At 43.7% G+C, this 24,387-nt stretch overlaps 1 protein-coding gene across 1 annotated transcript; it reads right to left on the bottom strand.

Annotated features, from left to right (window-relative positions):
* Positions 1–5,838: 5,838 nt before the first annotated feature.
* LOC121544777 (protein LBH) lies at positions 5,839–18,162 on the bottom strand. The gene is made up of 3 exons (XM_041854919.2): positions 17,933–18,162; positions 10,582–10,684; positions 5,839–6,054 (listed from the first exon to the last, which is right to left on the bottom strand). The coding sequence occupies exons 1-3, from the start codon at positions 17,959–17,961 to the stop codon at positions 5,854–5,856; spliced, it is 333 nt and encodes a 110-aa protein (XP_041710853.1). The 5' UTR covers positions 17,962–18,162; the 3' UTR covers positions 5,839–5,853.
* Between the last annotated feature and the right edge of the window lie 6,225 nt (positions 18,163–24,387).

The following is a 24,387-nucleotide window of genomic DNA, read 5'->3' as shown; positions in this document are numbered from 1 at the left end:
CAATGTCTCCCTCTTTTTTTTACCAGTCTTTTTTCACTTCAGTGGATAAGCTTATATTTGTTTTTATGGGGCGTGGGAATCCAAGAATACGTAAAGTATTCCTCCAGAGAGATAGAACACACGGAGGACTAGCCCTTCCTAACTTTATGGATTATTACTGGGCAGCAAATATACAACAGATTGTTTACTGGCTTCACACCCCAGAAACGGACTGGTGTCAAACAGGAGCCAACTCCTGTTTCTCTTCCTCTTTGTCAGCTTTAGTCACCTCCAATCTCCCTCTTTCAGCTTCGCACTACACATCCAATCCAATTGTTGTCAATACTCTTAAAATTTGGACTCAATTCTGTCAACATTTTAAACTCTGTGATTTCTCTTTTCAAGGTCCTATATGTAATAATCACCTCTTCCTTCCAGGCAAACTGGATTCAGCTTTCAGGCTGTGGCAGAGGAATGGCCTTACTAAATTTAATGACCTTTATATTGATGACACCTTTGCCAATTTCGAAGACCTCGCTATCAAATTCAATCTACCCCATTCAAGTTTATTTACAGTGGGGAAAAAAAGTATTTAGTCAGCCACCAATTGTGCAAGTTCTCCCACTTAAAAAGATGAGAGAGGCCTGTAATTTTCATCATAGGTACACGTCAACTATGACAGACAAAATGAGAAAACAAAATCCAGAAAATCACATTGTAGGATTTTTAATGAATTTATTTGCAAATTATGGTGGAAAATAAGTATTTGGTTATATACCCTTTGTTGGCAATGACACAGGTCAAACGTTTTCTGTAAGTCTTCACAAGGTTTTCACACACTGTTACTGGTATTTTGGCCCATTCCTCCATGCAGATCTCCTCTAGGGCAGTGATGTTTTGGGGCTGTCGCTGGGCAACACAGACTTTCAACTCCCTCCAAAGATTTTCTATGGGGTTGAGATCTGGAGACTGGCTAGGCCACTCCAGGACCTTGAAATGCTTCTTACGAAGCCACTCCTTCGTTGCCCGGGCGGTGTGTTTGGGATCATTGTCATGCTGAAAGACCCAGCCACGTTTCATCTTCAATGCCCTTGCTGATGGAAGGAGGTTTTCACTCAAAATCTCACGATACATGGCCCCATTCATTCTTTCCTTTACACGGATCAGTCGTCCTGGTCCCTTTGCAGAAAAACAGCCCCAAAGCATGATGTTTCCACCCCCATGCTTCACAGTAGGTATGGTGTTCTTTGGATGCAACTCAGCATTCTTTGTCCTCCAAACACGACGAGTTGAGTTTTTACCAAAAAGTTATATTTTGGTTTCATCCGACCATATGACATTCTCCCAATCCTCTTCTGGATCATCCAAATGCACTCTAGCAAACTTCAGACGGGCCTGGACATGTACTGGCTTAAGCAGGGGGACACGTCTGGCACTGCAGGATTTGAGTCCCTGGCGGCGTAGTGTGTTACTGATGGTAGGCTTTGTTACTTTGGTCCCAGCTCTCTGCAGGTCATTCACTAGGTCCCCCCGTGTGGTTCTGGGATTTTTGCTCACCGTTCTTGTGATCATTTTGACCCCACGGGGTGAGATCTTGCGTGGAGCCCCAGATCGAGGGAGATTATCAGTGGTCTTGTATGTCTTCCATTTCCTAATAATTGCTCCCACAGTTGATTTCTTCAAACCAAGCTGCTTACCTATTGCAGATTCAGTCTTCCCAGCCTGGTGCAGGTCTACAATTTTGTTTCTGGTGTCCTTTGACAGCTCTTTGGTCTTGGCCATAGTGGAGTTTGGAGTGTGACTGTTTGAGGTTGTGGACAGGTGTCTTTTATACTGATAACAAGTTCAAACAGGTGCCATTAATACAGGTAACGAGTGGAGGACAGAGGAGCCTCTTAAAGAAGAAGTTACAGGTCTGTGAGAGCCAGAAATCTTGCTTGTTTGTAGGTGACCAAATACTTATTTTCCACCATAATTTGCAAATAAATTCATTAAAAATCCTACAATGTCATAGTTGACGTGTACCTATGATGAAAATTACAGGCCTCTCTCATCTTTTTAAGTGGGAGAACTTGCACAATTGGTGGCTGACTAAATACTTTTTTCCCCCACTGTAGGTATTTCAAATCGCCAGTTTATTCGCACTCAATGCCCAACCTTTCCAATTCTATCACCCGGATCGGGTCTGGATGGCCTTTTGAAAACACCTTTTCAACTAAAGGGACTCATATCCCGTATTTTTGAGATAATCATGTCCCTTGATAACACGTCACTCAATAAAATCTGATCTGAGTGGGAAAGGAAAATTGGTGGAGAGATCTGAATGGTACCTTACTTAGGGTAAATGGAAGCTCCTCTTGTGACCGGCTCAGCTTTATACAGTTTAAGGTACTTCACCGTATCCATTCCAGTAAGGCCAGATTGTCCAAATTCTACCCAAATATTGATGGTACATGTGACGGGTGTAAAGGCTCCTTGGTGGACTTGACCCACATGTTCTGGTCCTGTCCCCATCTGGCAGATTATTGGTCCACTATATTTAAATCCCTTTCTGAAGCATTTTATATAAAGTTGCAGCCTAGTGCAGAAATTGCTATTTTTGGAGTACCAAACAACAATCCTTCTCTGACCAATGGACAGCTGGATGCCATTGCCTTTGCCTCCTTGTTAGCCTGCAGAAGGATTTTATTGGATTGGAAATCTATCAATCCTCCCATATCTGTGGCAGATTGTTTCCATAGGAAAGAATTGCAAGAATAGGCTAGAAGAGCTATTAGTAATATGTTGAGAGCACTCCGACAACAGTTTAATACACAGCCATGCACCCATACACACACTCACTCATGCACATTCTCACACCCAGCACCACAAGCCAACAACGTTCCCAGTGTTACTGTGGTGTTCTGATGTTATCCCTGCCCAAATGGAAGCTGTTGCCCTTGCAGACCACCATGTACTTAAATAGTTGTTCACACAAGGACATTGACAAAGCAATTACATTTATCGAACAGCATGGAGGGTAAGAGAAAGAAATGGATTAAAATCAGATGTCAGTTCACTAAGGGGTTGAGTTATGTACTGTTGGAGCCAGTAACACAAACAATTCGCTGCACCTGCCATAATACCTGCAAATCTGTGTACGTGACAAAAAAACGTTGATTTGATGTAACTACTACATGATTAGTTCTAGATTTACTCCAACTTGATTGAGGGATGGAGTGTTGGACCTTTGAACTGAGTGGATTTAATGCTACTGTTACGATGATGCCAGATAACTGATCAGAACAAAAACCTCACTAACCTACATATAAACCATTAGATCCTGCAATGCCTTTTTTATATGATGTTTACTGTATTGTGTCCTATAATTTTTTTGCGTTCTTAGCACCAGAGTGGTCATGACAATATAGCGGTGGCGACAGGACAAAGCAAGTCATGATTACTGATTAGCTGGGCCTGACCTTCTCCCTGCGGTCCCACGGCCTCGTCATTATCAGCCTCTGTGTATTAATAACTCTTTATGCACTGCTTTTTTTCCAGGAAGAAGGGGAGAATGTCAGCTCATTGTTCTCTTTCCAGGAAGTGGCCCAAAGACCTTGGGAGTGCCCCCTGGCCAATTTGAGAGGCCCTTGCCCCCCTCAGGTCCCACCCCTTTCACTTTGATGGACATCTCCAGGTACAAGTCAATCAAACTTGACCAGACCATGTTACAAGTACAAAGCAGTGAATCACCTGTAAAGTGTGTTTTCACAGAGACTCTTCATTTGTTCCTGTAAAGTATCAGCATGTGTGTTTTCTGCATTGTACTATGTCAATGTTGCTAGCAATCTACAAAAATCTTAACTGACTTTAGAATTTGCAATGTGCTTCAGTAGGCTGTAGAGATTAAATCATTTTAGTGCCTGAGAAGAGGGGGGGAGGTTAGAAAACAGGAAGATGTGTGGTCTGTGCTGCTATATATATTCTGTATACATGCATCAAGAACAAGGCAAGGTAAAGATGCAATGATGTGCAGGAAGTAAAACAAAGGCACTAGATCCTGTAACCATGGCAGGTAAGGAGGATTACAAAAAAAAAAATTACAAAAGAAAAAAACGAAAGAACACAAGAGTTTGTGCATTTCTTGAAAGTAATATGATGCACCATAGGGTTACCCCAGAACATTTTTATTTTGCCCCGTAGCAGTGTATCTGCTTTTGCAACCTCTGACATAGCACAAGGAATCAGTCAGACAGTTGGAAGCAAATTCAAATGTTTATTTACAACCTCTGTTCATCACAGAGTAAAGTGGTGTAAATACAAAAAAATTACAGCAAAATGGCAGCTAATCTCCCTGAGCTTTACAAAAACTACACAGGATTTGAGGGTGACAGCAGAGAGAGACAAAGAGATGTTCTGTACAGAGCTCTAAGGCCATTTACAGGGAAATGAAAGGGAGAGCGAGAGAGACATACACAAAGCTTCATATACAGATTCAGAAATGAAATACATAAGGGTATTTTTTTCTCCAGAAAACAACATGCTTTTAACAACATACATCCTTCCAAGAAGACTGGACATGCAGCTGGTGATGTAGAATAGAAATAGATGGCAAAACACCATTGGTTTGTCAAATTGCATACAAACCAAGTGGCAATTTATGTGGCAGGATCAATGAGTTAGCCAACTGACAGACACCGGTAACTGTTTTCAAGATCATAAAATGAAGCAACTTTTGAGGACTGGTTAGTAACAGTACAGAGTCCATGAACCAATGCCCATTTTTATGAACTGGAAAATTGGAGTTTCAGAAATTTATGAGAGTTATCTGGCCAAGTCACTGACCCCACATCATGTTATACCTTACTGGTTGAACATTGAGGGTGAAATACCCATCATGGATTTCAAAAGAACAGGAAGACTCTGAGCTCAGGTGAGAATCCCCTAGAACTAATTTCAGTCTCAATGTTTTGTGACAATAATAAAATAAACCAATCAACAGTAACCTCAGGTATTGGTTCTGAGGGGAAAAATATATTTACATGTCCTTCAGTGAGTCTTTGTCTATTATGGTGACACTGTTGGTTTTAAATCACTACATAATCTCAAAAATATATTGACTCTTACTGCCCCCCCCTTCCAATACCTATCCAATAACATCAGGGGGTACACGACAAGGAAACAAGCAAAGCACATGAGTGCTTCAGGGCACAACCAGCCTTCATAACATACTGTACATATTATTAACTGTTATAGAAGTAGGGAAGAGTTTCCTCTCTTTCCATCTCAGTGTAAAAAACTACTACTTTACCCAACGGGACCAAAGGTCTCCTTGTGTTTAGACAGTAACCCCTACTTCCTGTCAGCCATCAGAATCCACCGAAATGAAGAAAACATACCCCACCAACCTACACACAAGCACTTGGGTACCACAGCAGTAGCCTAGAAGGGTATGAGGAGTCTCTGGAGTCATGTGGCCGGCCAGTAGATTTGGCGAATGTTACATTTACATTTCATGTTGTGGGAACTGTAGTATCCTGCAGTACTAGATTTGTCCATAAAGCCCAGAGCTGCCACCGTTTTACTGGGCCTCCATTTTGGGGTGAGACACCGGGGTGTTTGGTGTTGATTTAAACTGTGTTTGTGTGTGTGTGTGTGTGTATTTTCATACATATGGAGTGTGAGTGTGTGTGTGGAAGGTAAAGAAACAGAGGTGAAATCTAGAGAGTAGATAAGGTACTGCATATTGCTTCTCTTGAGAGTGATGCTTTGGTGTCAAGGGAAGGAAAGTGAGCATCACTGACATGTGTGCCCTTGTTCAGTCTGTTTGAGTGGTAAGGTGTGAGTTGGGTGTACTGTAGGTGTGTGTGAGGAGGGGGGTCTGTCGTTTGGCCTCTAGTGCTGGTTGTTCTGCATCGGCTGGCCAGTTTGGCTTTTGCCATGGTTCTCCTTCTCCTCCTCACTGACAATGAACTCCTCCGGTGGCCAACGCAGCTCGCCGCTCTCCACTTCCCCCTCCGTGGGCTCCACTACGATGGACGGCAGGCGGTCTTTCAGTTTACAGCAGCGCTCGAAGTCCGAGGGGTCCGGGAAGATCTGAGGAAAGGACAAAAACACACAGTTAAAGTCCTGGGTCTGATCAAAGTCTTTCATGCTGCTAAATTTAATAGCTTTGGAAGGCATGGTGCCAAAGCTGCTTTTAAGTGATTACAAAATGGGGAAATTATACGAGAGCAAATCATAGTATTGCAAACCTACAGTAAGTTTGTTACAGTCAAGAAACCAAGCACGTTTTAAGGCAGTAGAGCTTTCTCTTAACTTAACCAAAAGAAAACTAGGTAGTAGATATTGTCAAGTCAAGTTTATTTGTCATATGCACTGGATACACATGGTACACAGTACAATGAAATGCTTACTTGCAGGTTCACTCTCGTCAGGTTCACTCTGATAGGCTGACTAAATAATCACCAATACCCCCATGATACTGAAAGCTAAGCAATGTGTATTATATCTCTGTGGAGTCTGCAGACAAAATCATTTTAAAAAAAGCAGTGAAAGCTAGACCCAAATGGGTTGTGGGTGTGCAATGTCAGACTTGCTGAAGAACCCAGCAAGATGTGTAGACTTTATTGTATCTAAAATGAAGGGCATGAGAGAGAGATACTCTGACAAGGGATTACAGCCATTCGTAGTCCAAGAACAGCATTTTTTGCTGTTGTTTGGATAAAGTGGAAGAATATTTTTAGAGCTGACATTGGAGACATTGGAAGGGGAAACCGATGTCGCTGTCTGGGCAAAAAGCCCAGTGGAAAGAAAGCATTAGATGAGGCTGAGAGGGAGACACAGTGAGAGAGAGGGAGGAAGAGGAGGGACCAAGTCACCCTGAATACCATGAGAGGGGGATGAGGAGGGAAGGGACAAAATGTTCTGAAAACTGCTGTGTTTCAGTATGTTTGGCTGTGAGTGCCTGGTTAGTGGGACAGATTTAGCATTTGCATCTCCAGACATCAGCTTGAGTGTGTGCATATATGGGACTGAGTATGAATGTTAGTCAGTGCCTCTGTGTGTGTGTGTGTGTGTGTTAGTGCATGTGTGCGCAGGGAGGTTTAGTATCTGCATATCCTTGCCTGTGTTTCGAATGTCTGTGCGTCAGCACCGAGGGGGGATGGCAGAGTGTGACCTTGCTATAAGACCCCCAGCAACAACGTCACAGCTCAGTTCACTTCCAGCGGCAGGAAATGGCAACACATCGCCAGCGAGGCACAATGACAGCTATTTTGGGTTGTGGTGGGGTGGGGGTATGGGGGTGATAGGAGCTTTGGGCGAACAGGAATCACTCAAGTGCAGACTCCAATTGAAGCTGCCGCAGAGAAGCCCTCACCTCCGTAACCAACCTCCAGTTACTCTGCTCTATAACAATGCCGCCATGCATCATTCTTTTGCAGATTTTTTTTATACAGCGACTCAAACATGGGGGTTAATGCAAAATGTAATGCTGTGTTGCATTACAGTCAGAGATGCAGTTGGCATTCAGGAGATGGACTCACAAATTGTATCAAAGTCAACAGTAAATTTGGAGGAGGAAGCGGTTAACTGTTACAGTCACCCAGCTGTCTGTCTGTCCATCCTCCTGGGCAGAGAAGTGACCTTGGGTCTGAATAGAGTAGGCAAGGTGGGTGGGGTGGAAGTGGCATACCAAATGGTGATGCAGCCAGTCAAGGTGCTCTCAATGGTGCAGCTGTAGAACTTTTTGAGGATCTGTTGGGCCCATGCCAAATCTTTTCAGCCTCCTGTGGGTGAAGAGGCATTGTCGTGCCCTCTTCACGACTGTGTTTGGACCATGATAGATCCTTAGTGATGTGGACACCGAGGAACTTTAAGCTCTCGACCCACTCCACTACAGCCCATTCGATATGAATGGGGGCATCCTCTTCCCTGCATTCCACGATCAGCTCCTTTGTCTTGCTGAAGTTGAGGGAAAGGTTGTTGTCCTGGCACCACACTTCCAGTTCTCTGACCTCCTCCCTATAGGCTGTCTCATTGGCGTTGGTGATCAGGCCTTACACCATCATGTCGTCTGCTAACTTAATGATGGTGTTGGAAGTCGTGCGCGGCCACGCAGTTGTAGGTGAAGAGGAGTACAGGAGGGGACTAAGCACACACCCATGAGGGGCCCCCGTGTTGAGGGTCAGCGTGGCAGATGTGTTATTTCCTACACTTACCACCTGGGGGCGTCCCGTCAGGAAGTCCAGGATCCAGTTGCAGAGGGAGGTGTTCAGTCCCAGGGTCCTTAGCTTAGTGATGAGCTTGGAGGTCACTATGGTGTTGAATGCAGAGATGTAGTCAATGAACAGCATTTTCACGTAGGTGTTCCTTTTGTCCAAGTGGGAAAGGGCAGTGTGGCGTGCAATAGAGATTGTGTCATCTGTGGTTCTGTTGGGGCGGTATGCGAATTGGAGTGGGTCCAGGGTGTCTGGGATGATGGTGTTGATGTGAGCCATGAACAGCCTTTCAAAGCATTTCATGGCTACAGATGTGAGTGCTACGGGGCGATAGTCATTTAGACAGGTTACCTTGATGTTATTGGGCACAGGGACTATAGTGATCTGCTTGAAACATGTAGTCATTACAGACTGGGTCAGGGTGAGGTTGAAAATGTCAGTAAAGACACTTGCCAGCTGGTCAGCGCATGCTTTGAGTACACGTCCTGGTAATCCGTCTAGCCCTGTGGCGTTGTGAATTTTAACCTATTTAAAAGGTCTTACATCGGCTACGGAGAGCGTGATCACACAGTCGTCCGTAACAGCTGATGCTCTCACGCATGGTTCAGTGTTGCTTGCCTCAAAGCGAGTATAGATGGCATTTACCTCGTCTGGTAGGCTCGCGTCACTGGGCAGCCCGCGGCTGGGTTTCCCTTTGTAATCCGTTATAGTTTTCAAGCCCTGCCACATCCGACGAGCGTCAGAGCTGGTGTAGTCGAATTCGATCTTAGTCCTGTGTTGACGCTTTGCCTGATGGCTCGTCTGATTGTGTAGCGGGATTTCTTATAAGCGTCCGGGTTAGTGCCCCTCTCCTTGAAAGCGGAAGCTCTAGTCTTTAGCTCAGTGCGGATGTTGCATTTTAATCCATGGCTTCTGGTTGGGATTTTTTATTTTATTTTTTTATTTCACCTTTATTTAACTAGGTAAGCCAGTTGAGAACAAGTTCTCATTTACAACTGCGACCTGGGATATGTACGTACGATCATGTAGGGGATGAAAACGTTGATGCACTTATTATTGAAGCCGGTGACTGTCATCGGATGGGTCCTGCAACCTATTCCAGTCTGTGCTAGCGAAACAGTCCTGTAGCTTAGCATCCGCTTCATTGGATCACTTCCGTTTTGAGCACATCACTGGTACTTCCTGTTTGAGTTTTTCCTTGTAAGCAGGACTCAGGAGGTCATGGTCAGATTTGTCAAATAGAGGGTGAGGGAGAGCTTTGTATGCGTCTCTGTGTGTGGAGTAAAGGTGATCCAGTTTTCTTTCACCTCTAGTTGCACAGGTGACATGCTGGTAGAAATTAGGTAAGACGGATTTCAGTTTTCCTGCATTAAAAATCACCGGCCACTAGGAGCGCCGCCTCATAGTGGCCTCACAGGAAAGACACAGCTGGGGTGTAAATGGTGAGAGGAAGGCAGCCCACCTTCCTACAGGGTCAGTCTGCATCCTCTTGGTCAACTCTGACACGTACAGCCACAGACACTCATAAAGGAGTGGGTTGGCCTTAAAATGGCTCAGATTCTTTCCAAACAATAAAACTTGTCAAGGCCACCTGAAGGCTTGCTACTCAGAAAGTTGCCCATCTGTGAGTTGTATTGTCGTGACATGTGCTCAGGCCCCCACAGTAAAGTCTGGAAGATTCCACTCTCCTATTAATTTCCTTTGCATGTTTTTAAAAGCCTTTGCAATCATCTCTAACTCCCTGCAAAGCTGCACTCCACCTCAAGGCAAAACTTTTTTTTTCGTTAAATAGCCCCCCTTGAAAACCCCAAAAAGATTTTGTTTGCATAACTTGTTACAACAATAACGTTGATTATTAGACCCCCTGGTTGGAAAACAAACCTCTCCTTACCCATGGTCCCCTGGGTGAGCTGCCTACAGTAAGAGATATGATGGAACATGCTGTCCTTAATCCAACCTCAACCTTTTGTTCAATATCCAAGACCATCTTTGGGTTACTAATAGTGGTGAGGACTTTTGAACATGGACGAGTTCCATAAACCAATTAAAACTAGTACACCCTCTGCCTCCTAGTTTGGCATCCCCCTTATAAAGTGCTCTACAGTGCGACCATTTTACTCGCATATGTGCCTAAATATTTTGCTGTGCGACCTGGAATTTTTATTTAGGAGTACCAGTGCGCCTACCAAAATGTAAGATTCTAGCTTTATTACCTCACATCTTTTTCATTGTGCTCCTACATTTCTTTGTGTGTGCTTAAACTTTCCAATTTAGGCACACAAGTGCTCCTTGTAAAAAAGGTCAGCGTAGAGCCCTGCCCTTATGGGTTATGTACCACAATCTTGCTGCAAACCAATTTCCCTCTGGGACAAAAACTGGTGTTAGTATGTGTGTTAGTTACCTGGAAGGAGAGCCGGTCCTTGCTGGGGCTGAGCCTCATGTCCTCCATGGGGGTGCTGCTGATCATCACTTCAGTCATGTCTCCGCTCGGCATAAACACTGGGCTGGACAGAGACATAGGGGAAAGGACTGGGTTATTCCACCATTCAGGATCCAATATCAGATCAGTCCCAAACTTTCACAATGAGGAGCAGTATTCAGAGCACCAGTGGTGGAAAAAGTACCCAATTGTCATACTTGATTAAAAGTAAAGATACCTTAATAGAAAATGACTCAAGTAAAAGTGCAAGTCACTCAGTAAAATACTACTTGAGTAAAAGTATTTGGTTTTAAATATACTAAAGTATCAAAAGTAAATGTAATCGCTAAAACATACTTAAGTATCAAAGCTAAAAGTATAAATCATTTCAAATTCCTTATATTAAGCAAACCAGGCAGCACCATTTTCTTGTTTTTTATTTTATTTACTGATAGCCAGGGCACACTCCAACACATAATTTACAAACAAAGCATGTGTGTTTAGTGAGTCCGCCAGATCAGAGGCAGTAGGGATGACCAGGGATGTTCTCTTGATAAATGCGTGAACTGAACCATTTTCCTGGCCTGCTAAGCATTCAAAATGTATGGAGTAAAAAGTACATTCTTTTTTTAGGAATGTAGTGAAGTAGAAGTAAAACTTGTCAAAAATATAAATAGTAAAGTAAAGTACAGGTACCCCAAAAAAGTACTTAAGTAGTACTTTAAAGTATTTTTACTTGAGTACTTTACACCACTGCAGAGCAGGTACATGTGTCCCAATCATAGTGCTGTACAATGGAGAATGGATAGGTTGGTGCGATATCATTTACATGTAGCTATTACTTTGGCAAGTGTTACGCAAATTAATCCTATCAGCAAGATGACCGAGTATGACTTTCAGTCATGTAGTTGTTGTGCATGAGATATGGCCCTTTGGTATTGTTTTTGCAATGACAAAGCTACGCATAAACCTTGTTCAGTCTTTTGTTTAGTCTCTATGCATGCATTTGCTTTCATTTAGTCTGACCACTGACAGGCTATGCAGCATAGATTTGGTGCACTGCACAGCTACACCACCACCGAGATGTGGTTTGCATTGGGTAGCCATGTCTAAATACAGGATGAGGTATGCTTCAACTAGGAGTGAGGGGACACAGTCATAGCGAGAATGCATTGTGGGCGTGCAGTGCAATTTGACAGGGACCCATAACACCCTATAACATGGGAGGGATCCAATACCCTCAGTTACATCAAAGGTTCACCAAACGTTCCATTTTAGTTGAAGCAAGACGCACTGTACATGCTGAAGCACTGTAAGAAATGACTGAACAGGGGGACTGAACGGAGGTACTATGTGGCAGGAAATCTATTATTGGGATGTTTGAGAACCAAGATGGCAGCCGAGCAGAGTGCACTTCTCATGCTTTCTATTTAAAGTCTGGTGGCACAGCGGTCAGTGTCCAAAGGACTGTGGTCAGGGTGGCCAACCCACCATAGGGGACAGGAAACATGGATGACCACCTGCCTCAGATGAGCAGAACAAGCACAGACTTGGTCCAAATATAACAAGTCAGTTTGTTTCTGCAAAAATGTGAATATTGGGTGCCATTAACCTCCTTTTACAGTAGAAACAATGGAACGTTTAGTGGTTGGTCATTTCAACATACCGTAGCCATGACCAACAAAACATTTTAGGTAAAACCAATGACGTGCACTTAAAAAAAGGAGCCTACATTTTTTTCATTTATATGTTGCTCCGGATGGAGTCTGTCTCAACTTAATCTTAAAAGCTCTCTTTTCTGAATATCTGAATATTTTTCTGAGGTATTTTGACAGTAATCCTATGTACAATGTCAGACAAGACCCTGAACTGGACTTCCAGACTCTTTATGGAGAAATCAACAGTGGAACCTCAGTGACACTTTCAGTTTGTAAACTTCCTGTGATCGGAAAATGAAATGTTTTCACCATAAGAGATTGTGGGCAAAAATGGAGATGTGTCGTATGACTCATAGTTTGCCACTCACTCATGTTCCTTCACTGCTTTGTTGACTTCTTTCTAAGATGTCCATGTTTATTATTCAAGAACCTATAAATCCCCACACAGTAAAGATAAGACAGTCTCCAGTGGGAATCAAGACTTTTCATCAAAAGAACACCTGTCAGTGACAGCGGTTTAAAAAGCACCAAAAAAGTTGCCTCATACTCTGATTGGAGAAAAACAACTGGAGATCAACAACCATTATTTCATTCAATGGGGATTATGTTCCAGATTAAATCTTTAAACTTCTGTCAATCCAATAATTGCAAATAAAGCCCCTATGCCATCCACATTTTCCAACACGTCACTTTCATGTAAAAGGTATTGGCCTTATGGTACCATAATACAGGACTGAGGAGATAATACATTCCTTAGGATAAGGGACAAAGCCCCTATACATTATAGTGTTAATCTATCCTGAATCTGTCAGAAAGAGTCAATGGCTTCAAACTGAAAAGGAGAGATGTGTGCAATAAATCAATTGACACAGCAACACATTGCCACACCCTGAAGCAATGGCTACTGCTGTTAAACAATCAATATTTCCATTCCCAAATTTGCATACCATGTGTCACATTCAAATTGGAAGAATATTTTTGTGCAGGTGGGGGCCGCAGGGGGAAAGCACAAGCCAAGACCCAAAGGCAGAATAGGTTTCTGGAATCTTCTCATACTTTTACAAATCAGTCGACTTGGTTCAGCGACAACAATAGCCGGAAATCTAAAAATAAAAACTAGTCCAAAGGATATTCAAGGATGAGTGTGGAAAATATGTCAAAAGACCCTTGAGATTGGAGAGAGGGTAAGCCAGAGACACATGGAGAGGGATGGACACAGAGTGGTGACAGTACAGACCTGTGCAGAAGAGCGAGGAGAAAGATAAACACTCTGCCTTTGCCAGTCATATTTCTGCTCGGGGATCGTATAAACATCCTGCTCAGCTAAGAATAACAGAACATTGGCCTAATAAAACAAAGGGGCACAATGAGGAGCACACGTACTGTAACAATTCAACCAGTGAGAGAACATACCATTCAAATCCATTACTGCTAAAAGTGTCTGCCCGATGTTACAAAATGTGTCCTTTTTTCCAAAAAGAATGTGGAAATGAGCCATGTTAAGTGTTCTGTATAATCAAACAACTCCAAATGTATGAGGATAATGATTACCATGGGCTATGCAGATAGGAAACACTTCACAGGTTCAACACTTTGAAGCCATTGTGCCAACTAATGCAGAGGCCAAGAGGTCAAATGTTGTGCATTCCTACTTCTACCCTGGCAGCACCCATCCAAGTACACATTTATTCTAAAAGGGCACCCCAAATTCTCTAATGCCCACTGCCAAAGATCAGTCACGGCACTCCACTTGTCAAGGACATATTCACTCAAAACCACTTTAAAATGATCTTAATCTTAATCCTTGACCAGGATTGGCCTGGGATGGCTCCTTTCTGACTATTGCCAAGTAGAACTTCTGGCTGGACTTGCTGTCCCATCTTCCATGGGCATGCGACATGATCAGGTACCGGCCAGCTTGGCACTTCAGTGACTATCTTTAGCACTGTCAACAGAAACAACTAGGCCTACACAGTCACATATGGGCTAATGCCAGTCCTATGTGGGCTAATGCCAGTCCTATATGGGCTAATGCCAGTCCTATGTGGGCTAATGCCAGTCCTATGTGGGCTAATGCCAGTCCTATGTGGGCTAATGCCAGTCCTATATGGGCTAATGCCAGTCCTAACACGTGTCCTGGCTAAACAAATAAAACTAAGGATCACAGAGGTTTCCTGCTGCATTTTCAAAAGATATAGACCTAGTGAGGGGTAAGGGTGGGTCAATCTAGATGGGCTTTGGCTAATCATTATGGAGCATGTGTGAAGGTCTGTCTGTCCAACATTACATTTACAGTGTCAAATATATTTTTAGATGAATCTGTGGTGAGAACAGTGTGACGACTCCAATTCCTGGATCGATGCCAGTCAGGATTTGTTCTTTAGGGTAGGTCTCTCTACAAAGCTGCACAATCCCATCAACTCTAAAGGGCAAATGACCCAGTAACTAAAAATAATATTACCCTACCCTGTATGCTGTCTGCTGTTTCATCCTCCAAGTGTGTATGGTATGGACATGACACACATTGAGGACACATTGTTCTATACAGTCATGCCAAGTAATCTGCCAGTCTGTGCTGACAGAGACAAAACATATATCCCCATAGCAATGCGACCCGGTGCACACGATAGAATATTACGTCTTGCATAATTAACATTGTTTCTCCTCTACTCCTCCCGAGTCTCGCTATGCACATTATACATCTGAGGAGGCTTGGCGACAAGGCGAAGCTGCTGCTGAGATTCCATACCAAAACTGGGCGGTAACACTATTTGTATAGTCCATCTGTAGATGCTCTACAGACTATCTACAGCAGGGGTCTCCAACCTTTTCTAGCACGAGAGCTACTTTTTTTAAATGTAACATGTCGCAAGATACAAATTTTTTTCTAGCTTTCAAATAGGCACATTCTTCTCTAGCTTTCAAATAGGCACATTCTTCTCCTCTACCCTGCAACTCTTCCCTCGCTCTAACCCTAACCCTTATCCTCATCTTATTCTAAACCTAACCGCAGGGCCGGCTCTAGCTTTTTTGGGGCCCTAAGTGAGATTTGGTTTTGGGCCCCTCCCCACCTCACGGGTAAAACATTTTAGTGCCCCCCCCGACAGTGTCCTGGAATTCTACCCATTTTGCAAATGGGGAGGAGAGACATTTTAGCAATTTTATAACAAATTTCATGCAATTGTACTCATTTTGCATGGGGCAGAGAAAATATTTGCAGTTTTACAGCAAATGTTCTGCAATCCTACCCATTTTGCCATGGGGTGGAGAGACATTTCCATTTTAAATCGAATTTCCTGTAATTCTACAAATTTTGCCTTGACTTATGCCATGTTAATGATATCTGAGTGAGAGTGACTAACAAAAGAAATAGGGGCCCCCTGGAGGTCAGGGCCCCTGGGCACGTGCCCTGCATGACCAGTCGGTATTCGGCCATGATTACTACAAGTTTAGATAGCTGGCTAGACTACTTTACCAATCTAAAAATATTTAGCTGACATGGCTAATTGAGTGACTGTCAGTGACTGACATAACAAGAGAAAAATTGCTGATGCACAACCAAATGTCCAACTTGCACCTTGTGTATTCTACTATTCTAACTTTCAAAGTAAGTTGAGACCCCGACTGAGTTCCAAAAATATATTATGTTGCTTATGCCTGGAGCCGGATGGCCCTGCCTAACAGTAACCTTAGCAAGCAGTTGCTTATCAATATAGCTTGTTGATAGCATGACCAGCTGTAGAGCATCTACAGATGGAAAATCCGGACTATCCAAATAAAGTGTGACCCGCTGGGCTGCCTGGCGGCCGGCCAAATCACACAACCTGGAGGTGTGTAGGGGTGGGGGGGGGGGGGCCGCGTCACTCGCTCTGAAACGTGTTGGAATTAATGGGCCATATCCAGATCGCTGCTCCAGTCCATAGGCTTCTTTGCTGAGCTCAGCCTTCTCAGAATACAGGAAACACTGTTACTGTGTTACTGACTGGACGGAACAAGCTCATGTTTACTTCCAGCTCCAGCACAACTTGAGGACATAATGCCAAGGTGCCAAAGTAGAGGCATTTGGTCCATGATGGCCTGATCACTTTATAGGAGAATTACATGTTCTCGTTTCAAGAGTTCAAACGTGTAAAAAGAAAAGATAGAAATGAAAGTAAAGGGGTCTTCCTGTTTACCAGGGATGTGATAGTGTGAGTTGTCACTCACCTACAAGTGTAACACCCACAAATGCAACAACTGCCCCTGGTAAAACATTGAAAGCTGTCAAATGCATCCCATGGGACTGCACTTATGACATGATAAACCTGAAACACAATTACTTTTTTCCTGCAGTGAGCTTTGAAAAAGGAACTGCAAAGTGCTATATTAGGCAGCAATGCATGGGGAAACAATAATCAAGAGATCTTAGCAAAAGGGTACCCCATGTAGCACAGAGGTATCTGAAGAACAGAGAAGCACACTGAAAGCGCAGACGAGAAGCTTTGTGGTTACTGTAAGTCATAGGGTCGGGTCTTCACTTCCTGGTGCAGGCAAACCGAGACTTGCAGAGGAAAAAAAAAACACAGAAGCGAAAAACAATTTATTGCATTAAGTATTTGGACGAAGTCTTCTAATCCTTAATGCAATGTTAAAAGCCTATATGGAGATCAGAGTACACAGAGTAAAATGGAGAGATTGAGTCACAGGCCTCCTCTGGGTGATGGACAGACCGCCAATAGGTTAAGAGCCTCATTCCATCTCCCTCTATTGCACCCCACCACAATAGCTTACCAATAAAGGTAAATTGCCTACCCACTAAAGGACAAACAATGTGAAACAGTAGTATGGTTGAACAGTTTCATATCGTTGCTTGTCGAGAAACCAAGGTCGGCTCATGTTATGTTATTCCTTCTGCAATTATCAGTAGTCTGACTAAAAGGTATTGCATCTCAATGCTCCCATTGCAACGTGAAAACATTAGGTTGCCCATCGAGGATGTGCAGGTTGACGTTTATTGTTATGAATCTTGCCCTGGAAGCAGAACTGAGTGAGTTCGGCTAGATGGGTCATCTGCAAAATCAAAATTAGCTATATTGTAAATATTATGGAAAACAAAAATGTGCATTTGGTCTTAATTTAAGGTTAGAGTTAGGCCTTAAGGTTAGCAGTGTGGTTAAGGTTAGGTTTAAAATCCGATTTTATGACAATGCCAGCTAGTGACCACTCTGCAAAAAAAACACTAACCTGCCTATGATGTCCCCTTGTGAAAGCAAAAAAGGTAAACCTCAGACACCACACCTGGATAGTCAGTCTTGGTGGGCCGCTTGACACCGGTCACCATTTGAAAAACAGAATTCCAAAAATGTGGAGTGTTTTGTTTGTGATCTTTCTTTCGGGTGGATTTATAAAGGTTTTTTTTTTTTATGCCACTGACTGCACCCTGACAGATTCAAGAGCGCATTTGTAATGGTTTGAAGCAGTAAATACTTTCTTTTGATTTACATACATTTTCCCAAGCATCTTAGTTCTCTATTGATTATACCTATTATAGCCATTAGCAAATATAAAGACAATGCTAGATATCACATCACTGGCTACATGCAATAATGAAACTTTATTCGAAAATGTTTCATCAACATCGAACTGAAGTCTCAGGTGTAAAAAAATTATATATACATGACAAAAATTATACTTACCAGTATATTTGGGGAGAATATACAGACATGAATTCACACCTGCCGTTGATTCTGATTATTAAGGAATTACTTCGATATTGATGCCTTCTTTTCCCACCAAAAAACGTTCAGCAAAGTAAATTAAACGCGAGCGTTTGTACAGAAAAGTAGAAATCGAAGCAGAGCCGTGACCTTGGTGAAACAAACAGCTCTCATGTATTTTGCCTTTTTGATATCTCGACTAGCAGAAATTACTTTTTATATAAGAGGCGTGTACTGTCGCTGCAGACACACCCTCTTCACACCGGCTCCAAATTCTTCAATGGCAGCAGGATCACTACGAACCAATCAAAGGATAGGTGCCTCGTACCCGCCGTGACGATAGCAAGGGATAAACAATTTCGTAAAAAAAGGTTTCACTCTCGCCAAAATATGTCAAAAATAACCCCAATGCATTTCTATCGGCTTATTTTGGACATAAGCTTGTCGCCTGCCTTCACGCCTTTGGGTCAACTATAACCATTGTTAGGGCGGAGACATGAGCATCTCGTCATTATATACAGATATTTATCTTCATTGATGGTCACTAAGGCAATATGATATGCTCCAAAATTAAACTGAATGAACAAAAATTGTCACACCATTGTCTGCTTATTTCTCACTTACATAACGATTTATGTTACACAACACAGGTCAGAATATCCAAGTGTCAATGTCCAAAGAAATATACATTTGTTTTCAATTATTGCAACTATATTTGCATAATTGGAGGGGATGATAATACCAGAGTAGGCTAGAAGCTCTTTTCCCGAATACATTGACATACAAATGTCACCGGTTAAGACCAAAAATCCAGGAATGCAGATTTTAGGCTACACAATACTGAAAATGTGAAAGTCACAAGTCATCCGAGGTAGCCTATATACAATATTTACAAGGCCATGTAAAGGTTAAAGCTGGGGCATACTAGTGTCAAATACAGGATGCTGTCCTCTCTAGCCCTGCGACATAGCAAGCATTTGGCAGACTATTAAGGTGTGCGTCTAAGTGTTCTACCACCACCTTGTGGCCGTAATTATTCTAACTGACCCGTAATTATTCTAACGGACTGTAACCCATAACCTCAAAAGAAGTTCATTGAAAGTATGCAACACCTTCATGGGATCAAAAAATAGGACAGCATATATATTTAGAGGGTGACATTTTTATTGCAGCAAGTTTTAGAGGGGCATCTTTTCTGAAATTCAACATAAAAGAAAATAGGAACATTTGTGTGTTTCCCAGTAAAGACCTTTACAGTTACCAACAAGGCACGTTGACCTGTAATCATTCGATTTATTTTAAGTCAGAAATGTACATTTAGGCTTTTTCACCATTTAGTGGACTTTAAGGACAAAGTCAGTTGGACACTGAAGAGATGTACACATGCTTCACTGAAAAAAAAATTATACATTTTCTCTGTAATAAACCTCAACCATTTATTTCATCAGACTAGTGACTGTTGAAAGCAATAATGAAAAGTACATGACACATCTTTGTGGTTTTGACTCTGAATTCCAAAAATCCTTAAAGGTGCAATATACCGAAATCACTCCGCCATTTCCTGGTTGCTAAAATTCTAATAGTTTGCCTAATTTCAGTTTATGTGACAAAACAAGCAATTTTGTAGAGAGTCATTTTACCATCTAAACCACTGTGAAATATATATTTTTATAACCAAACATAGTGTATTTTCAGCTGTTTGAAGCTGGTGTACCAAACCGAAAGTAAAAGATGCAAAAACTAAACTTAAGACCTGGAAGCGTAGAAATAGCGCACATAGAACATATCTACAGCTTTTTAGACTTGCTTTCAATGAGCATGAGAGATCTAATACTCACATTTCTATGTGAATTTGGTTGGGTTGCCCAAAAAGTTACATATTGCAGCTTTAAGGATATTTTACACTGACTGGTGTATTACTCAGTAACCTCTGGTCGGCCATTAAGAGAATCATATGAAAGGACATAAGATGCTTCGCAGTTGATTTAAATATGTATTCTTATGCAAATTAGGAAAACAAAAAAACAAACCACATTTCACCACATAAGTCTGTGTTAGTGGTGTCTAAACATCTAAAACTGTCAATGAGCAGGGCCGGCATAATGGGCGGGCATTAGGGTGCCTGGCCCGCCCTCCCATACCTCCTTGCTCGTCCAAATAAAATATTTAAATATTAATCATTTATTTGACCGAGACGCACGCTGACAGAAAGACTCATCAATCTCAGATAAAGCATCCGAGCAAGCGAAACAGCGCCCATCTGTCTCAGCATGTGTAGCCCATGTATCTGATGCTGTCTGGCCAAAAAGAGTATGGCATGTTATACTTGGCCAGACAGCATGAGATACATGGGCTACATATAGTAAGACAGAGGGGCGCTGTTTCACTCGCTCTGATGCTTTTTCTGGTGAGATAGTTTCAGTCAAACGAGATTCCCCAAAAACAAGCCACCTCGATACAGCGACAACCGGAAGTTGCTTTTTCGTAGCAGGTTAGCAGAACATATGCAGCAGGTGAGGAGAATTAACGTAGCAGGTTAGGAGAATTTGGTTAAGGTTAGGAAAAGGGTTAGGGACAATCCTCTGTTAACTTGCTACGAAAAGTCACTTCCGTTTGTAGCTGTATCAAAGTGGTGTATTTTTAGGGAGTCACTGGGCCAAACCGCCATGTTTTCATTCTATTTTTTCTCTCACAACACAAGCTGTGGGCGGCTTGTGTTGTGAAAAGCAACTACTGATGCGGGCTTTAAGTATATTTTACACTGACTGGTGTATTACTCAGTAACCTCTGGACGGGCATTAAGAGACTCATATGAAAGGACATAAGATGGTTGCCAGTTTATTTAAATATGAATTCTTATGCAAATTAGAAAAAAATAAAATAAAAAATATTTCACCACATAGGTCTGTATTAGTGGTGTCTAAACGTGTAAAACTATGTCTATGAGATATACACTTGGAATGCATTAAGACCACAAATATGTTTGTTTTTGCCGTCTGTTCCTTTACTCTTTCCAGCCTCAAAGAATGCCATGTAAATTACTATATTTTTTCCTGATAGGTTGGTTGGTGGTACTATAATGTACACTTGTAGTACAGCTTGGATTCCAGTTTCTTGGAATTTGCAAACTAGCGTGTTTTTAGGGAGTCACTGGGTCAAACCCCCATGTTTTCGTTCAAACTCTATTTTTTCCTCTCACAACACAAGCAGTGGGCGCCTTCTGTTGTGAAAAGCAACTACGGATGCGGGCTTTAAGGATATTTTACACAGACTGGTGTATTACTCAGTAACCTCTGGACGGGCATTAAGAGAATTATATGAAAGGACATAAGATGGTTGGCAGTTTATTTAACTATGTATTCTTATGCAAATTACTAAAAGAAAAATCTAACCATATATTTCACCACATAGGTCTGTATTAGTGGTGTCTAAACGTGTAAAACTATGTCTATGAGATATACACTTAGAATGCATTAAGACCACAAATATGTTAGTTTTTTTGTCGTCTGTTCCTTTACTCTTTCCAGACTCAAAGAATACCATGTAAATTATTATATTTTTTCCTGATAGGTTGGTTGGTGGTACTATCATATACTCTTGTAATACAGCTTGGTTTCCAGTTTCTTCGAATCTGCAAACTTGCGAAGGCCTTCATGAAATCTTCCTGGGTCACATAATCATGATCAGCACGGATCGCAAACATACTTGGGAAACACACATAGGAACAGACAGTGAATGAATGGCTTGTTTTTACGATGTCAAAATACAGTGTGTTGGATAGGTTCCTAACCTGCTTCAGTGCACACGCTCCTTAAATCAGCTCCATTAAATCCATCAGACAACTTCACAATGGCCTCGTAATCTGCAAAGAAATTCAAGTTAAAGCCCACCATGAAATTAACAACATGCGACTGAATTTCATCATTCAATTCAGTCACATCCACAGCACAGCATGGGCAGCTCAGTGTCTGTAGATACAAACCCAGAATTTAGGAGTCCGGCTGTTCTGTGATTGGTCCTGTCACGGTACACTTGTGGATGTGGTGGTGAAGTCAGGCGCAGGACACAGCGGATAAGTCAAAACGACTTTACTGAGACTCAATGAACAAATACAAATAAATGGCCTCGTAAAACACAGGAGGCGAAAGACTACGCGCAACGCGTAAAATACACTCATACACAAAATATACCGAACCTAGACAAACGACAGGCGGACAATAACACACAACTGCAAACAAAACCAAAGGGTAACTTATAGGTGACATAATCAATACAGAAGACGAAACAGGTGCACCAACTAGACAAGACCAAACAAACATCGAGAACATCAAGCGGTAGCAGCTAGTACTCCGGGGACGACGACCGCCGAAGCCTGCCCGAGCAAGGAGGAGGAGCAGCCTCGGTGGTATTCGTGACAGTACCCCCCCCCCCCCTTGACGCGCGGCTCCAGCCGTGTGCCGACCCCGGCCTCGGGGACGGCCAGGAGGACGCGGAGCAGGGCGCGTGGGATGACTACGGTGGAACTCCGTCAGGAGGGAGGGATCTAAAATGTCCCTCCTGGGCACCCAGCACCGTTCCTCCGGACCGTACCCCTCCCACTCCACGAGATATTGTAGACCCCCCATCCGACGTCTCGAATCCACGATGGACCGGACTGTGTACGCCGGAGCCCCCTCGATGTTCAGTGGGGGCGGAGGAGTCTCTCTTATCTCACTGTCCTGGAGTGGACCAGCTACTACCGGCCTGAGGAGAGACACATGGAACGAGGGGTTAATGTGATAATCATTAGGCAGTTGTAACTTGTAGCATACCTCGTTCAATCTCCTCAGGACTTTAAATGGCCCCACAAACCGCCGACCCAGCTTCCGACAGGGCAGGCGAAGGGGCAGGTTTCGAGTTGAGAGCCAGACTCGATCTCCAGGTGCGTATACTGGACCCTCACTGCGGTGGAGATCGGCGCTCGCCTTCTGCCTACGGATAGCCCGCTGCAGATGTACGTGTGCAGCGTTCCACGTCTCCTCCGAGTGCCGAAACCACTCATCCACCGCAGGAGCCTCGATCTGGCTCTGATGCCATGGTGCCAGAGCCGGCTGATACCCTAACACACACTGGAAAGGGGTCAGGTTAGTAGAGGAGTGGCGAAGAGAGTTCTGGGCCATCTCTGCCCAGGGGATATACCCCGACCACTCCTCCTGCCGGCCCTGGCAATATGATCTCAGAAACCTACCCACATCTTGGTTCACTCTCTCCACCTGCCCATTACTCTCAGGGTGGAAACCCGAGGTAAGGCTAACCGAGACCCCCAAGCATTCCATGAACGCCCTCCAGACCCTGGAGGTGAACTGGGGACCCCGATCAGACACTATATCCTCGGGAACCCTGTAGTGCCGGAAGACGTGGGTAAATAAAGCCTCAGCGGTCTGTAGGGCAGTAGGGAGACCCGGCATGGGAATGAGACGACAGGCCTTAGAGAACCGATCCACAACGACCAAAATAGTGGTATTCCCCTGAGAGGGGGGAAGGTCCGTGACGAAGTCGACCGAGAGGTGAGACCACGGCCATTGTGGAACGGGCAGGGGTTGTAACTTCCCCCTGGGCAGGTGTCTAGGTGCCTTACACTGGGCGCACACCGAGCAGGAGGAGACATAAACCCTCACGTCCCTAGCCAATGTTGGCCACCAGTACTTAACACTAAGGCAGTGCACTGTCCGGCCAATACCTGGATGTCCAGAGGAGGGTGACGTATGAGCCCAATATATGAGACGATCACGGATCTCGAGCGGAACGTACGTCCGCCCCACTGGACACTCTGGAGGAGTAGGGTCGGTGCGTAACGCCCGCTCGATTTCCGCATCGACCTCCCACACCACCAGTGCCACCAGACAAGACTCCGGCAGTATGGGAGTGGGCTCAATGGACCTCTCCTCTGTGTCATACCGCCGGGACAGGGCGTCTGCCTTGCCGTTCTGGGACCCTGGGATGTAAGTTATCTTAAAAACGAACCGGGTCAGAAACATGTTCCACCTAGCCTGACGAGGGTTCAATCTCCTAGCTGCCCGGATGTTCTCCAAGTTACGATGCTCAGTCAGAATGAGAAAAGGGTGTTGAGCCCCCTCAAGCCAATGCCTCCACACCTTTAGGGCTTGAACCACGGCTAGCAGCTCCCTGTCCCCTACGTCATAATTTCGTTCCGCCGGGCTGAGCTTCTTAGAATAAAAAGCGCAGGGACGGAGCTTAGGAGGCGTGCCTGAGCGTTGCGACAATACTGCCCCAATCCCGGCCTCTGACGCGTCCACTTCCACCTGGAACTCTAAAGCGGGGTCCGGGTGCGCCAGCACCGAAGCCGAAGTGAACAGGTCCTTCAGTTTACCAAACGCCCTGTCCGCCTCAGCCGACCACTGCAAAAGCACCGGGCCCCCCTTCAGCAGGGAAGT

This window comes from Coregonus clupeaformis, chromosome 29 (assembly GCF_020615455.1).
Source record: "Coregonus clupeaformis isolate EN_2021a chromosome 29, ASM2061545v1, whole genome shotgun sequence".
NCBI lineage: Eukaryota > Metazoa > Chordata > Actinopteri > Salmoniformes > Salmonidae > Coregonus > Coregonus clupeaformis.
Note: the sequence above shows the minus strand (reverse complement) of the source record. Positions and strands in the feature narration are given on the sequence as shown.